The 16,742-nt window shown below is 46.6% G+C and overlaps 1 protein-coding gene, 1 long non-coding RNA gene and 1 pseudogene across 5 annotated transcripts in view; 1 reads left to right on the forward strand and 2 right to left on the reverse strand.

Annotated features, from left to right (window-relative positions):
* ACSF2 (acyl-CoA synthetase family member 2) overlaps nucleotides 1-5,073 on the reverse strand; it is a 29,560-nt gene extending 24,487 nt beyond the window's left edge. Inside the window, exon 1 of one of the 3 annotated variants that reach the window (XM_082440848.1) lies at nucleotides 4,847-5,073. In XM_082440848.1, the coding sequence (XP_082296974.1) occupies nucleotides 4,847-4,956 (110 nt within the window). In that variant the 5' untranslated portion in view covers nucleotides 4,957-5,073. The remainder of the gene's footprint in view (nucleotides 1-4,846) is intronic. The other 2 variants (XM_082440850.1, XM_082440849.1) reach the window with 2 other exon arrangements.
* On the forward strand, nucleotides 994-13,469 carry LOC309650058. The gene is made up of 3 exons (XR_014257386.1): nucleotides 994-4,338; nucleotides 7,053-7,118; nucleotides 12,742-13,469. It is a non-coding gene; the product is annotated as an uncharacterized lncRNA (long non-coding RNA).
* LOC309650056 (large ribosomal subunit protein eL31 pseudogene) lies at nucleotides 8,232-9,478 on the reverse strand (annotated as a pseudogene). The gene has a single exon. The product of its transcript is annotated as a large ribosomal subunit protein eL31 pseudogene (transcript).
* Nucleotides 13,470-16,742: the final 3,273 nt, after the last annotated feature.

Below are 16,742 nucleotides of genomic sequence, written 5' to 3' on the forward strand. Positions count from 1 at the left end.
AGAAATTTCTAGAGCTGTGCTGTCTATATGGTAGCCTAGTCACATGTGGCTCTAGAACACATGAAGCATGGCTAGTCTGAATTGAAGTGTTCTGTGGGTGTTAAATACACACCAGATTTGGAAGACTTTATGAAATAAAGAATATAAAATACCTCCTTAGCAATTTTTAAAAGATTGATTACATGCTGAAATGATATTTTGGCTATACTAAGTTAAAGAAAATATATCATTAAACTTATTGCCTATTTCTTATTACTTTTTTAATATGGCTACTAGAAAACATAAAATTCCACATGTGGCTCACAGTATATTTCTACTGAACAGCACTGTTTTAGAGCGCTGGACAAGTTCTGTATCTTGGGGTGTTGAGTAATGGGTGAATACATTGGTTAACATTCATCAAACTGCACACCTAAGATTTGTGCATTTTACTGTCTGTAATTATACCATAAAGTCCCATGATCTTTCCACCACCCAACATAACCTTCCTGAAGGAGTCCACAGCTTACAAAGAACACAGACTACAAAGAACCCCCAAGTGGTAAGAGCTACAATGAAGATTTTGAGCAAGGCACTCTGTATTGGTGGAAACTTCCATTTTTAGCTCGAATAAAACTGATGGTGTATATGTGTTTTTGTACATGTAGAGAAAGTAAACAGGAAATTATTATTTGAGTCCAGTAAACTCAAGAAGACAGAGGGCCTGAAATACTTGGGGTTAGAAGGCATCCATGCTGCAGATTTTCCCTTGGGCCACTGTTCGGGGCTCATGGGGAAAGCACATAGGAGCCAGGGGTGGAGGCTGATTCAGAACACCTGCATCACTAAGGTACATACAAGGTTTAGATCTTAGCTTTCTAGGGTCAAAACCCTCAATGTTTTCTGTTCACTCACAGAGGACTAGAGAAAACCAGAGAGTCCAGAGGTTAGGAAGAGTTCATAAGGGTTTAAGCATAAGTAAGATTTCATACAAGTATGAAGGCTTCCTACTTCGACCACAGCCCTCTTGGATTCAGGGATCCAAGTCTCAAAGTCCAGCCTCCTTAGGAATCACAGAAAGTCCACAGAAATACTGCAGAGTGCTTCTTGTCCAAGTGGCCTATTTTACAAAGAAACCAAGGTCCAGAGAGGTTGAGGGACTTGCCTAAAGCCATACTGGTCGGGCTGGGCTTGCTTTCCTGTCATCTAACTCCCAAACTGAGAAATACATGCATGCCAATGAGATTCACAGAACATGATTCCTAAGGTAGAAAAACAGCTTGTTTATTTCTGAAAGGAGAGGCCCCTGGCAGGATTATTGGTTCCTGTCATTTATCAGGACACTCCTCTAGCAAGGCCCCTTTAAGAGATGAAATTACATCCTGTACTTTGGTTTGATCAGGGGGGAAACAAAAGCAGTCCTTTATCCCAACACTCAGAGTAATCATGGATGGGTCTGTCAACTCAACCAGAGCAGCCCCAGCTTGGTTTAAGCAGTTGCCTCTGCCAGAACGGTCTTCTTCCTACTCTCCAGACAAGGCTCTAAACTGTAGGTCTTGGGGTCATTGTAGCAATGTGCAAAGCCATTGTTACATAAGTACTTTCTGTCTCATAACTCATTAGCACCAGGCTGTGGGTAAGAATTTTCTTACGCGACCGACCTCATTTAACTCTCACGACAACACTATTTACACATAACAAAAGTCTCAAGTTTAACTTAGTCCCAAAGCTACCAGCTAGAAAGTGGTTCTTTTGAACTCAGATCTGTCTGGCTCCAAAGTCTTTGTCTGTAGATTGAATAAATAAATAATGTGGGAGATGTTAGGAGGGCTTCATACGCAGGGTTCAAAAGAGTTCAAGCACAAGCAAGAGTTTATATCAATACAAGTATACGGCCTTCATCCTTCAAACCACAGACCTATCATTGGAGGAATCAGGCTCAAATTCCAGCTTCTTTAGGAAGTCTTACCTAATCCCATTCCCACCTATCACATTCTTCCCTGCTTTGATTGACACTCTCCTGGTATAGCATCCTTACTGCCTTGAATCAGTGGGTCTATGATCCTCCCCTGCAGATCCCTTTTTGGCAAAGAAGCCACTGGAAACAAGTTCATTCATCCTTGTATCCCCCACTGCACCCTCTACAGTAGATTGCATACCTACTGTGTGCAAGGCAGGAGAGGTAACTAAAACCGATGTGTACCAGTCAGTCACTGATTACAATGTCCAAATTTATAGTTTATTTTCTATTATTACATTTAGACTGGAGTAGCGAGTAAGGATATCATTACCAAATCCCTTGTTAATCATCTTTGGTAGATTATGGGAAGGGTCTATTTTTCTATTGTGATTTCTACCCAAAACACTTCCTAGCTTAATATAATCCCCTCATATAGGGACATCATTTTAGTTTCCAATACTGGTCCCACCTGATTATAGGCATCCCCCTGGAGGGTGGTCCATGAAGCCCACTCATGCCCTTGTACCAACCATCAGCACTGAGTCACTGGAGCCCCCGCTCTGAGGGTCACATCTGATTCTGAGAGGCTTGAGCCACAGCTCTCTCTGTCTTTCCCAGCTCTGAGTGCTCCCAACACCCTGGGTGCAGCTGCCTCACTGGCAGCCCCAAGCCAGCGTTAGAGGTCTGAAGGAAGCCTGCTTATTGGAGGTTCATCAGGAATCAGCATTGGATTCTGCCTTCCTAGGCTCCCTGAAGCTCCAAACTAGACCACCTGCCTTCCCTGGGGATGGGGTTATGTGGACAAGGGGAAGGGGTTGGTGGTTCAGGAGGTCTGTAGAGCAATGGACAGCTTCTTCTTTCCTTCTGGGGAAAAGGCTGTGGACAGCCCTGACTTTGATGGATAGCGGAATGTCCAGAAGATCCAGGGGCTAGATTTAGGGCTGGGCAGAGGCTGACACCTTGGTAACTGGCCAGAAGAGAGAACCAGGTGCAATAAAGAGGGCACTGAGGAGGAAATCTTCTCCTACCTTCAAATCACTTGAAATTCCTACCCAGACCCCATTTGGAGGTTCTCAGGTACCAACTCTGCCCCAAAGCAAAGGCTGAGAAGAGCAAGCCTTTGTCAATCCAGCATGTAGGTAGCATTAGTGACAAACTCCACGCAGGCTCCAAGGTTAGGTAACACACTCAAGGTCACGCAGCAGGTAGGTGGAGGGCTATAACCTAAAGCAGTCTGGCTTCAAAGTTCTTGCTTTTTCTTAACAGGCAGAACTGGGGATCTGACAGGTAACAGGCATGGGGTGTTTGTCAGCAAGAAAGCAGGCTGTATGTGACCAGGTCAGAAAGAGCAGAGGACAGAAGTCCAGGAGCTTTCCACACCATGGCACCCAGAACACTGAGTAGTGATCATCTTGACTTATCTTCTCCCTCACTAGACTACAAGTTCCCGGAGGGCTGCGTTTTCTGGCTTTCATAACCACAATACCCGCCCCGTGCTTGACGTGACGGTGACGTTCTCAGGAATATCTGTTGAATGCTTGAGACTCTTGAGGGCTTCTTAAGGACAAAGTAGGAGCAAAATCAGGTCAAACCACCATAGTCAGTAGGTAAGGCCTCAAGCACAAGGGCGTGGCAGGAACGGGAGGGAATTAGGCCAAATGCTCAGGAAATCTTTCTCTGGACACATGGCTCTCCTCTTGACAGAGTCAGAATTTCTCTGAGGCCTGGTGCCCCTACTCTGCAATTGTAGGCCTGTAGCAGGTAAGAGACCTGCTTTGTTTACACATAAAAAGTCAAAGGTCAGGGGACTTCCCTGGTGGGGAAACGGTGAGAACGGTTTTCTTCATCAGAATCCCATCTGCTGACCTGCCATGAGCCACTGGGTTTTCCCAGAAAATTAAGCCTAGTGATCTGAAAGCACTGCATGCTTTCTATCTTCAGAAACCAGCAAGTTCAAAACGTTGTGATCTTGTAGTTCTAGCCAAAGAGGAAGAGTTTGCATCTCCCTCCAACTTCATTCCTTTTTTTTTTAACCGAGCAGTTCTCTCAGAGAACTTCCGGCTTTTTGTCACTTTTCCATGTCCAGGCCTACACTCCACCTGGTATCCAAAACCGTGTCCTGATCCCAGACCTAGTACCTGGCCTAGCTGGCTGGCAGGGCAGGCTCAGTGGTGCCCAGGCCTCCCCCTGCTGGGTGCTGAAGATGAAAGCCACCACTGATAACATCAGCGGGAGCCCAGCTCTGCTTAATCAACACACTTTCACATCTGTAATCTTACAGGGAGGTAACATTACTTACTGTGTTGCTGTAGAGGCAGCAAAACTACTGGAAACTCACATCCTCCACCTGCCAGCCCCCATCCCACCCTCTGCATTGAGGACAGAAGAAAACAGACCCGGTAAGTAGCAAGGAGCCAAGCGGTGTTTGTCAGCAGCTGATGAGGAGAGGGGAGACTGCTGAGCTTAGTGGCCTAGGGTGGTCAACACCGGGTGGAATATCCTCAAGTTTATCCCTGCAAGGGGTCCAGCTCAGAGGCAGTGTCCTGGGGACAGAGTACAGGCCTTGCCCCTGCCCCTCCCCCTCGGGGCAGACTGCTAAAGGCTCCCACTTCTGGCCATCAGTGTGCCCGCGAATGGACGAACCTAAAGTCCCAGACCAGAGCCCAGAGTCAGTGCAGGGTCCCTGCCAGCCACCAGCCGCAGCCCCAGTCTGCGTGGGCCAGGCCAGCATTTCCTGTTGCCTAGGTGCCAGGTGCAGGGTACCTACTCTCCCGCGTGTGCCGCCCGGAGGTGGGGCAGCCGCAGGCCTCCCAGCCCGAGCGCGATCGGCCCCCAGAGAGGTTCCGCAGGACCCCCAAGATCCCCTCCGGGGGACGGGGCCCGTCCCTCTCCTCCCAGGCCGCGTACCTGAGGGGACGGACGCCCCACAACCCCACTTCCTGCCAAACCCGGGAGAGGCCGACCCGGGCCCCCAGCACCCCCGGGCTCCGGGCGCACAGCCTCCCGACGCGCAGCATCCCGACGTAGACAGCCTTGGCTCGCGACGCCCGCGTCCGGGCCCGAGTAAACTTTTAGTGTGCTGAGGCGGGGCGAGCGCGGAGCGGGCGCGGAGGCGGGAGGGTCGCCTCTGCCTATGGGTTGCGGAGGACTAGGTGCCGGCCGGGCGGGCGGGGCGGGGCGAGGCGAGGCCTGAGAGGCTTGGAGGAAGAGAAAGCGCGTGGGTGACCTTCCCCTGGACCCGCCGCCCTCCCCCTCCCACCCTCTTAAAATGGCCCTGGTTTCCTTCTGGATCCGACGTCCCCGGCCCGCAGCCCAAGGCAGGTCTCCCTTCCCAACCACCAGGGGCTTGGGTTTGGGGGCGCAAGAGCGTGTTGATTTCCTAGAGGGGGAGCCAGCGGCGCGGCGCGGCGACACCAGACGCGGCCATCCCCCGAGCCGTGTGGGCGCGCGGGTCACGTGCTGCCCCCGCCCCCCCCCCCCGCGGGTTGCCGGCCAGAGGCCAGGGAAGCCGGCGCGAAGCGCCCCCAACCATGCCGGCTGGAGCAGAGAGCCCGCGGGGGAGGGGAGGCAGCTGGGACAATGCGTGGCGCGGCTGAGACCGCTGCGGCCCGAGTACTGGGTGAGGACAGACGTCAGCTTCAGAATGGACTCCATTAACAAATGGAGGGGACCCCCACGTCCCAAGCGTCAGCCTCCCATCCCTCCCCCGGACTTCTGCCTTGACCTGCAGTGCACCCTAAGGTGGCCTCAGGAGTTGGAACCTCTCCACCACCCCCACCCCCGCGTCCCAGGCACAATTCCTGAGGCTGAGGAGTGAATGAAAAGTAAACCTCTCTCTCTCCAGACCCTCCCTGTGGTCCCCTGAGGCCCAGGGGTGGTTGCAGGATGGAGAGAAGGTGACTGCCCATCTCTGGACCTAGCTAGGAAAAGAGGCACTGGACAGCAGTGTGGCACATGTGCCAGGTCCGTAGTGTCTCGGTGTAGCCATGGCCCTTCTTCCAGACGAGAAGGGGGAGAGCAATACGGGAAAGACCCTGGCAGGGTGGCCTCCCCTCTCCTGACCCGGAGGCAGTGATACACACTGGGCCAGGAAGAAGGGGTGGCTGAGGGCGGGGCTTGGCCTGAGAAGATCTTCGCCTTTATCTGGGAGTTTTGGCTCAACCGAGGTCGTGAGAAGGAGACAGCGCTGCTCCTCTTCACGATCCTGAGAGTGACCTCGATCCTCTGAAACCCTGGCTCCTGGGGAGGCTCCCCACACTTCAGTTGTGTGGGGGTGGGACAGGAAGGAAGACAGAGGAGCACAGATTATAAGAAGCTGGGTTTGCAAGGGCCTGCCTTCCTAACAGACTAGCTCACAGACTCTGACAGCCCAGCCCAGGGAATGTGGGGCACACGGGAGTATCCCAAGTCTGGGTACCAAGCCCTGCTTGGCAGGCTCTGCTACTAGCTTGCTGGGTGACCCTGGGTAAGTCATTTCTCCTCTCTGGGCCTGTGAAGTGAGGAGTGGATACTGATCTTGCAGGCCCTTGCACTTTCCTTGCTAGTTTGAGGATCCTGGAGGGGGAAGGATGGGATGAGTTCTTCCCTGAACTTTGCTCCAGACTCAGCTTTCCACAAACTGGGCTTTCCTGATTTCCCAGACATAGATGTTGTGGAATCACAGCCACCAGTTTCAAGATATCTCCCCCATGCCAGGCTCTTCATGCCAAGCTCTTCAAGGACGTTATCTCTGCCCTCACAATCAACCTGCAAGGAACAGGCATGCCTTGGAATGTGTCTCTGTTTTTATGGATAAAGAAATTGAGACCCAAAGCGGTTCAGCTACTTGCCCAAGGTCAAGGTGGGCTCAGTGAACACAGGCCAAGGCTCTGTCTATACTCAGTTTGTGGCTTTGGGCAAGTCACGGGGCCTTTCCAGCCTCAATCATCTTTAAAATGGGAATAATACTAGCCTCACACAGAGGGCTGGGGTAATCACTGAGTACAGTAGCACAGAACTGGTACTCGACCAGTTTTCAGTGATGGTTAGTTTCTTTTTCCATCCTCTTCTTCCTCCTGTGTCTACACTCTGAGACCTTCCTCTGCGTTAGGTATTGCAAACCTTTTTTTTTTAGGAGGAAGAATTACTTTTCATCTCTGCAAAGCCTTGAGAGCTGTGGTAGGCACTGGTTCCAAGGAAGGTGAGGACGGCTGGGAGAAAGAAAAATAGAAACGCCTGATGTGAGAGTTCCTGAGTCCGGGTAGCAGATCATGGTGACCAGAATTCTTGGGTCACTTTGAGGGAGTAGGTAGCTGGGCACATTGGCCATCCATGCCCTCCAGCTTTCCTCCCTCATCTGTCAACCAACTCAGTTCCTCATAGCTCCCCAAGGGGCTTTCTGCCTGATCCGAGCATATCTGCTTGTGCTGCACATGACTTGCATGATATATGTCCCCTGTGATTTTGCTCATTTCTTTGGCTACCCTGAGAAAACCCTTAGGCCTTCCCCTTTGCCAATTTCCTTCCCTTCCTGTGCTTCAAAACCGGTCTCATACTGTAAACATCATTTATTGATTTTTCAAAAACTTCTTAGCATCAACCTATGAAAAAGTCCAGAAGACTTAACTGAAGTTAGGGAACAGAATGAAAATGCTACAAACCTTGGAAGTCACACTTGACAGTAGTGTTGAGAGGTAAGGGACAGGAGATGAGAGCGGAGGCAGATACTCTTACCTTACAATTTGAGGTGTCAAGAGATCCTGTTTATTGATGATGGAACATGAAATAAAGGAATGTGTCATTTAAAGTTACAAAGCAACCAGTGTACGTACAAAAATAGCAATAAAGGGCTTCCCTGGTGGTGCAGTGATTGGGAGTCTGCCTGCCAATGCAGGGGACACGGGTTCGAGCCCTGGTCTGGGAAGATCCCACATGCCGCGGAGCAACTGGGCCCGTGAGCCACAATTACTGAGCCTGCGCGTCTGGAGCCTGTGCTCCACAACAAGAGAGGCCGCGATAGTGAGAGGCCCGCGCACCGCGATGAAGAGTGGCCCCCGCTTGCCGCAACTGGAGAAAGCCCTCGCACAGAAATGAAGACCCAACACAGCCACAAGTAAATAAATAAAATTTAAAAAAAAAAAAAAAAAGCAATAAAACTATATTAGAAGGACATGAGGAGGAAAGATGGGAGTGCGAATGCTTGCCTTTTAAACAGAAAATCAAGAAATGTCTGAATAAGTATATTGTTTAGAGGTAAATAACAGAAGATAAAACAGAAACAGTTAAAGTAATTCAAATGGTTCCCTTTGGACTTTTTTTTTTTCTTTCTGGCATTTCTATAACTTTATTTGACAATCAGCAGTTAGTTCTCATCCACATTAACTGTCTGCAGATTTTTGAAAGTGGTGACAGGTAAATTGGTAACCAATGTATAGAGCTTGTTTGGTGAATCTTCATCTTTATTATGTTTTCTGGACAACCGCACACGGATACGGTATGGGACATTCCTTATTCCTTTGGCCCAGACAGTTTTGTTGAGCCTAGTGTCAATGCGTGCATCTGGAGTGCCCATCTCCTTCATGGCAAATTTCCAGATTTCTTTGAGTGCCTGAGGAGCACGCTTCTTGAAACCCACTCCAGGGATGTGCTTGTGAACGTTGATAGTGTATACTCTGGTCACCACCTCGTTGATGGCTGACTGGCCCTTCTTCTTCTCGCTGCACTTTGCAGGAGCCATCCTGCCGGGCTGGGGATGGAAAGGATTCCCTTTGGACTTGAATAGACATTTCTCCAAAGAAGATGTATGAATGGCCCACAGACACATGAAAAGGTGCTCAACATCACTGGTCATTAGGGAAATACAAATCAAAACCACAATAAGTTACTACCTCACATGCTTTAGGATGGCTACTATCAAAAAAACAGAGAACAACAAGTGTTGGCGAAGATGTGGGGAAATTGGAACACTTGTGCATTGCTGGGGGGAATGTAAAATGGTGCAGCGGCTGTGAAAAACAGTATGGCAGTTCCTCAAAAAATTAAGAACAATTACCACATGATCCAACAATTCCACTTCTGGGTATGCACCCAAAAGAATTGAAAGTAGGGACTTGAGTAGACATTTGTACATCAATGTTCATTGAAACATTATTCACAATAGCCAAAGGCAGAAACAACCCAAATGTCCATGGATGGATGGATGGATGGATAAACAAGATGTGGTGTATACAACAGAGTATTATTCAGCCTTATAAAGGAAGGAAATTCTGACTCACGCTACAAGGGTCAACCTTGTAGCAACATTTAAGGTATGCTAAGTATGATAAGGACAAATACTATATAATTTCACTTATATGAGGAATCTACAGTAGTCAAATTCATAGAGACAGGAAGTAGAATGATGGTTGCCAGGGGCTGCAGGGAGGGGGAATAGGGACTTATTGTTGTAGGGTACAGGATTTTAGTTTGGGAAGATGGAAAAGTTCTGGAGATGGGTGGTGGTGATGGTTACAAACAATGTGAATGTACTACTACTTTTTGTTAAAAAGCCTTTTTCTTGTTTTATTTTCCTAAGATGGTGTACATGTTTTCTCTTAATAAATTTTTTTATTAACAGCCCAAGGGAGGCATCCTGACTAGTGCCACTGATCATTTACAGAGATTAGCATGTTTCATGAGGTTCTCAATGAGTGCCAAGGGGTTACATAGGCCTGCAGTCGGCCTCGGAGTCAGGTCTGGGAAGAATCCAGCTCTGCTGCTTTTCCTCTCAATGACCCTGAGCAAAGTTCTTTTCTCTGGTGTAATTTTTCAAAGCTCTCTGTTGTAAATGACTGTTTCCAAATAGTATATGAAAAATGTCTCTTTCAAAGAAATTTCTTCACTGTAAGTCTGAGAAGGGAGCTGTCTAATAAGAGATGCAGTAGTCATGAAGGAAAGGTGGGAAAAAAGACACTGCTGGCAGCCACATAAAGAAGAAAAAGGAGGATGAGGAAGGGAGTTTTAATTTTGAAAGAAGAGATGACAGTGACTTGATACATGATGCCTATACTCTGCCAGTCAGATCCAGTAGCCAGTATCAAAAACAAAACAAAACAAACAAAAAAACAAGGCTGATAAAAATTGTTCTAAAAACGATGTTTCTGATTTTCAAGCTGAACGTGAAAATAAGGAACTCGTTCTGAACTGCTGTGTAAAGTAAAATTATTTGATCACAACTAATGATGGCAGACACAGACAGTCATGATCTTAAACAATCAGTATTTTCTTGCTGACAACTCAAAATTGAAAAAACTAAAGAAACTGCAATCTCAGCAGCTGCCAAAAGTTGTGAAAGCCTTGCTTTCATAAAGAGTGTAGTACAAAAATCTTTCTTTAGACGATGTAATTTTAAACTTTTCTTGGGTCAAAGTCAAGAGCTAAAGTCATCTGTCAAGACTTGAATAAGACCCAGTGTTATCAGACCAAATCTAATTTATCTTCCTTTACTCAATCATTGGTTCAACAGACATTCCCTGAGTGCCCACTAGGTACCAGGCACAAGGCTGGGCTCTCAGGCTGAAGATATGAATAAGACAGGTGTCTGCTCTCAGGGAGCTCACTGTCTAGTAGAGAACACCAACCCTGAGACTGATGGGGGCATGTGGTGTGGCCAGTGCCATGGGAGAAGGGGGACAGGGGATAGGCACCTACCCTAGGTGTGTCACCGAAGGTCTCTTAGAGGTCTGAGCTGAGTGAGTAGTGTATTAGTTTCCTAACACTGCTGGAAAAAATTACACAAGTTTAATGGTTTAAAACAACAGAAATTTATTCTCTTACAGCTCTGGAGGCCAGAAGTCTGAACTGAGTCTTATGGGACTAAAATCAAGGTGTTTGCAGGGCTAGTGCTTTCCAGAGGCTCTGGAGAGAATTGTTCCTTGTTGCTTCCAGCTTCTGGTGGCTCCAGGCATCACACTCATCTCTGCCTCCTTGGTCACATTGCCTCCTCCTCTTCTATGTCCAATCTCCCTTTGCCTTTCTTATAAGGACACTTGTGATTACATTTAGGGCCCACATGGTTAATCCTAAAAAATCTCTCCATCGCAAGCTCTTTAATTTGATTACATCTGAAAAGTCCCTTTTGCCATATAAGGTAACATATTCACAGGTTCCAGGGATTAGGACATGGATGACTTTGGGAGCCATTATGCAGCCCACCCCAGATAGGATTGGGAGGGGAAACTGTGGACGGCCAATGGGATGTTTATAGGGGGAGAATATATAAATGGGAGTGTGGAGAAAGTATACGTGAAGGCAGGGAGCACATACATTCTGGAAGTTACTAGTATTGTTATGGGAGTGCTTTTTTGGGAGTAGTGGGAGGCAAGGCAGGGCCTTAGGAGAGAGGCAGGCAAAGTGTATAATGATTACGGATTTTATTTCCAGCATGCCCTTAGCTGGCAGGTGGTATGTGGTAGGTACTCAATATATTTTGGGATATTTGAGTCAAATGAATGACTCAAACAAGTTATATTCTTAGAATGCCTACTATATATTTGTTGGAGGTATAAATAGAAAAAGAATCTCCATTTGGTGGTATTCAAACCCTATGACCAATAAGTGAGGCCTTTCAGGGCCTAGGCAGTATGTCAGGATGCTTCCAGATGCTGGTACCATGACCTAAGCTAATCCATCTTGCCACTCTGCCACTCTCAGTGTACAGAAAATGTCTTCTTCCCTGATGGTCTCACCATGGCAGTTCCAGGCATCACACACAGACAGAATCAGCAGAGAAGCATAGCAGCCTTTGATTAGGAAGGAAAGCCTTTCTCTTGAGCTCCCCAGCAAACTCCCTGGGGTTCAATCATTGTTATCCCTGCCAACATTTCTAATGCAACCAGGGCATGGGGTAGCCATAGGGCATCAGTGGAAAGAGCTCACTTTTGGTCAGGGTGATCAGGCAAGTATTTCTGGAGGAGGTGGCATCTAGACTGTGCCTTGAAGGATGAAAAGGATGGTGACAGTGGAGAGGGAGGAAAGGGCATTCTAAGCTGAATGGCATGAACAAAGAGGAGGAGGTCGAAACATACAAGAGTTGATTGGTGGGCTTCCCTGGTGGGGCAGTGGTTGAGAATCTGCCTGCCAGTGCAGGGGACACGGGTTCGAGCCCTGGTCTGGGAAGATCCCACATGCCGCGGAGCAACTAGGCCCGTGAGCCACAATTACTGAGCCTGCGCGTCTGGAGCCTGTGCTCCGCAACAAGAGAGGCCGCGATAGTGAGAGGCCCACGCACCGCGATGAAGAGTGGCCCCCGCTTGCCGCAACTAGAGAAAGCCCTCGCACAGAAACGAAGACCCAACACAGCCAAAAATAAATAAATAAATAAAAATTTAAAAAAAAAAGGGCTTCCCTGGTGGCGCAGTGGATAAGAATCTGCCTGCCAATGCAGGGCACACGGGTTCGATCCCTGGTCTGGGAAGATCCCACCTGCCGCGGAGCAACAAAGCCCGTGCGCCACAACTACTGAGCCTGCGCTCTAGAGCTCGGGAGCCGCAACTACTGAAGCCCGCGCGCCTAGAGCCCGTGCTCCGCAACAAGAGAAACCACCGCAATGAGAAGCCCACGCACCACAAGGAAGAGTAGCGCCCGCTCTCTGCAACTAGAGAAAGCCCGCGCGCAGCAATGAAGACCCAATGCAGCCAAAAATAAATAAATAAATAAGTAAATAAATAAAAATTAAAGAAAAAAAAAAGAGTTGATTGGTTTTACAGGAATTATTTTTTAAAGTGCCTTCTAGGGACTGAGAACTTTGTGTATTTTTTCCCATTTAATCCTTATTCAAAATATAGCTTCCTCTATAGGTGGAAATTTATGATTGAGGAAATCCAGGATTGGAGAGATTCTGTGATGTGTCCAAAGTTGGCAGAACCAGCACTTGATCTCAAGTTGTCTCCAGCCTACGGTGATTTTATTCATTCATTCATTCATTGTTTATTTATATTAAACTTTTCTACATTATAATTTATTACAAAATTATAATACATGTGCCTTGTAACCGATGTTCAAGGTAAGCAAGGTTAAAAGTGTGGGTATTCCATACCTTTCCCAAGCTCTTATACACATATAGACATATGTAAATGTTTCTTCACCTCTCCCTTTATGTATTTTTTCCAAAAAATGAAATCATCCTGGAAAATTGATGAAATCTGAATAAGGTCCATAGATTGATAATAGTATTGATCAGTATTAACTTGTTGAGTTTTATAACTATCCTGCGGTTATATAAGAGTTTTACTTGTACTTGGGAGAGACACACTGTTGTATTTATGGATGAAGGGATATCATGTCTGCAACACACTCTTAAATAGTTCAGAAATATGTATATATTTCTGTAGTAAAATGTTAACAGTTGGGAAATTTGGGTGAAGGGTATCCAGGAATTCTTCCTTCTATCCTTGCAACTTTTCTTGAAGTCTGAAATAAGGTCAAAATTTTAAATTTTTTAAAAATGAGATCATGCCATGCATCTTACTCAGTGACTTGCATTTTTTCTTGAGCATATACAACAAACATTTTTTTTCCAGGTCAATACATGTAGTTCGGGCTTCCCTGGTGGCGCAGTGGTTAAGAATCCTCCTGCCAATGCAGGGGACACGGGTTCGAGCCCTGGTCCCGGAAGATCCCACATGCTGCGGAGCAGCTGGGCCCGTGAGCCACAATTACTGAGCCTGCGCGTCTGGAGCCTGTGCTCTGCAACAAGAGAGGCCGCGATGGTGAGAGGCCCGCGCACCGCGATGAAGAGTGGCCCCCACTTGCCACAACTGGAGAAAGCCCTCGCACAGAAACGAAGATCCAACACAGCCAAAAATAAATAAATAAATAAAATTTAAAAGAGATAAGCAAAACATAAAAAAAAAAAAAATACATGTAGTTCTATGCATTCTCTTTAATGTCTGCATAATGTTCCACAGTGAGGTTCCATTGTGTAAATACATTCTAATTTGTTCAACTACTCCCCTTTTGATGGATTTGACTTTAAATACAATGTTAATTATATATTAAGGACTCCTGTAAGTTTGTATCTGTTTCCACACTCTCTACGTTTTTCGATTGATAACTGCCCATGACAATGCTATACTGTTTTGAGTTTTCTTATAAAATCAAATATCTGGTTGGACCGGACCCTCATGGCTATTTTTTAATTTCATGAAGTGTTCTTGGCAATTCTCATACACTTACCCTCCCATATGAATTAGATTTTTTCCATCTTATATGCATTTTAAGATCACTTTTACCTAGTTCTAAAAACAAAACAAAAATCTTTTTGGGATTTCTAATTGCAATTACTTTAAGTTTGAAGTTTACTTTGGGACGGACTCATTTATAGGAACATGGTTTATCTCTCTACATGTGGAAGTATTTAAAGCAAATTTATGTAAATAAATAAGCTGTATTTACAGAGATCATGTGCCTTAAAAAAGCTCTTTGGGGCCTTTTTCAAGGACTCTCTGAGTCTGACTTTTTTTCAGTCCACCTCTGGCTGTGGGTTGAAGCATGAAAGGGGCCAACTGCCCTCAGAAAGGTTGACGTCACTGCATAGTGCCATTCAGCTCTTTCCTGCATGTATCTCTCTGTGGGTCCTTGACACACTCTCCCATTTTATTATCCCCATTCGACAGAAGGCGAAACAGAAGCTTGGAGTGCTGGATCAACTTGCCAGGATCGCACTGGACCTAGCAGTGGCAGTGCTGGCCTGATGCCCAAGGTTTTTCCAGGAAGCTGCCGCCTCCTGTCCTGGTCCTGAGCTTTGTCTTCTCAAGGGCTATGCTACCTGTGTTCTCTTTGGCAGCTGCTCAAACAACCTCGGTATCCTGACACAAGGTGGCACTTCGTTTGAGGAGCTGCAGCGCAGGGCTGGTCTATCGTTCCTGAGGAAAAAGCTGTCAACAGATAACAGGCTTCACTTTCTCATGAAGCTGTGGTTTTCCAGCCTCAGGGAGTGAAAAACTCTTTCTCAAAGTGAAGAGCTGCTGTCAATTCCTCACTCTGCTGCCCTGCTTCCCTGGGCTGCATTTCTGCCTGTCTGAACCTGACCCATTCTTCAAAGCCCAACTTAAATGCCACTTCCTCCATGGAGACTTTTCTGATTTTTTCCTTCCTCCCAGGCTCCTCCTCCCTGCCATGCTGGGTATGATCCACCTTCTTCCAAATACACTCATTTGCTGTGACTGTCCTTAAAGAGTTAAATAGTTGACTTCTCTGAGCCTTAACTACTTCCTTTCTAAAACTGAAATAATATCTGCCTTTTATATCTGGCTGTTATGAGTTAAAAGAAATAATATACATAAGTCACAGTCCTAGGCACACAGAATGCTCTTACATATGTTAGTCTGGTGTTATCACACTCAAATGTACACTCGCACAGTCCTGCACATTCACATGCAGATTTTCTGTGTATGTGTTAGGACCCTTATTCTTTCTACCTCTTATAATAATTATGTGTGTAGGTTCCTGGGGTGGGAGTAGGGAAATAGGGTGTAGTGAAAAGAAACAGGATTTGGAATAAAAAATTTGGGTCTTCCCCTCAACCAGCTGTGTGACTGAGGTCAAGTTTACTTCTCCTCCCTGAGTTTCTTCCTTCATAAAAGAGAGATAACAAAAAAATGTGCTTCGTAGTCTCTTCATGTATCAATACATTATCAAAATAAGACTGGTGTATATGTATAGCTGATTCAGTTTGTTATAAAGCAGAAACTAACACACCATTGTAAAGCAATTATACTCCAATAAAGATGTTAAAAAAAAAAAAAAAGGATGGTCAAGGGCTTTAGAGATTGCCAAGTGCTAATGTATTGTTACCCAATTGCTCTTGTCTATTTCCCAGAAGCCTAGAGCACAGTGCCTTGCGGGGGATGGGGAGGGGTGCACACAATGATTTGTTAAGTGAGTAGGCCATGGCACTGACTTCTTTTGGTCTTCATAATTCCCCTCTGAGAGAAGTTTTAATATCCCCATTTCAAAGATAAGCAAACTGAAGCTTGGAGTGGGTAAAGTGCCTCATTCATTCATTCAACAGACCCCTGAATGAGCAACTACCCTGCATCAGATTCTGGGGATACAAAAAAGAAATCCCTGCCATCACAAGCCAGAATAGAGGAAAGAGACATAAAGGTAAGTATAACACAAGGTGGATTACAAGTGATAGCTAGTATTTATTGGGTACTTACTAAGTGCCAGACACAGCTGTAAGCTCTTCATGTGTTTTACTCCTTCCATCCTCCCCAAACTCTATCAGCCAGGTACCATTATTATGCATGTTTCTCATGTATCCATAGATGAAGCATGGTGATTGCTTAAGGATTCATAAACCTCAGGGAAGTTTTCCTGAAGGACTAGGAATTAGCTAGGCAGAGAAGGCAGGTGGAGAAGGCAGGGCCATTTCAGGAGAGGGAAAGGTTTGGAGGCCACCTATTGGAAGCCTCCACAGCGTCCCAGGCAGGGGCTGGTCAGGAGGCTGCAGGAGCACGCAGGGCTCAGTGTAGAAAAGAGTGGTCCATATCCTACAGGTAGCTATTTGAAGGGTTTTAAGCAGAGGAGAGACTTGGCTAGATTTTTAGAAAGATCATCTGGGCAGCTGGGTGGAGGTGGATGGAAGGGAGAGAGACTCAGAATAGTAATCCAGGCTCAAGTTGATGGTCGCCTGGACCAGGGCTTGGGGCAGTGAGGAGGAGATGAGAGAGAGAGGCAAAGTTTTCCGGATCATGATGGTTTGGGGATTGTTAGAGGACAGAGAGCAATTTTGAAGGACACCGTTTCTGCTGCTAATCCAGGGGGATGGGGGAGATCTGAT

Source organism: Balaenoptera physalus (genome assembly GCF_965194825.1).
Source record: "Balaenoptera physalus genome assembly, chromosome: 20".
Classification (NCBI taxonomy): Eukaryota; Metazoa; Chordata; class Mammalia; order Artiodactyla; family Balaenopteridae; genus Balaenoptera; species Balaenoptera physalus.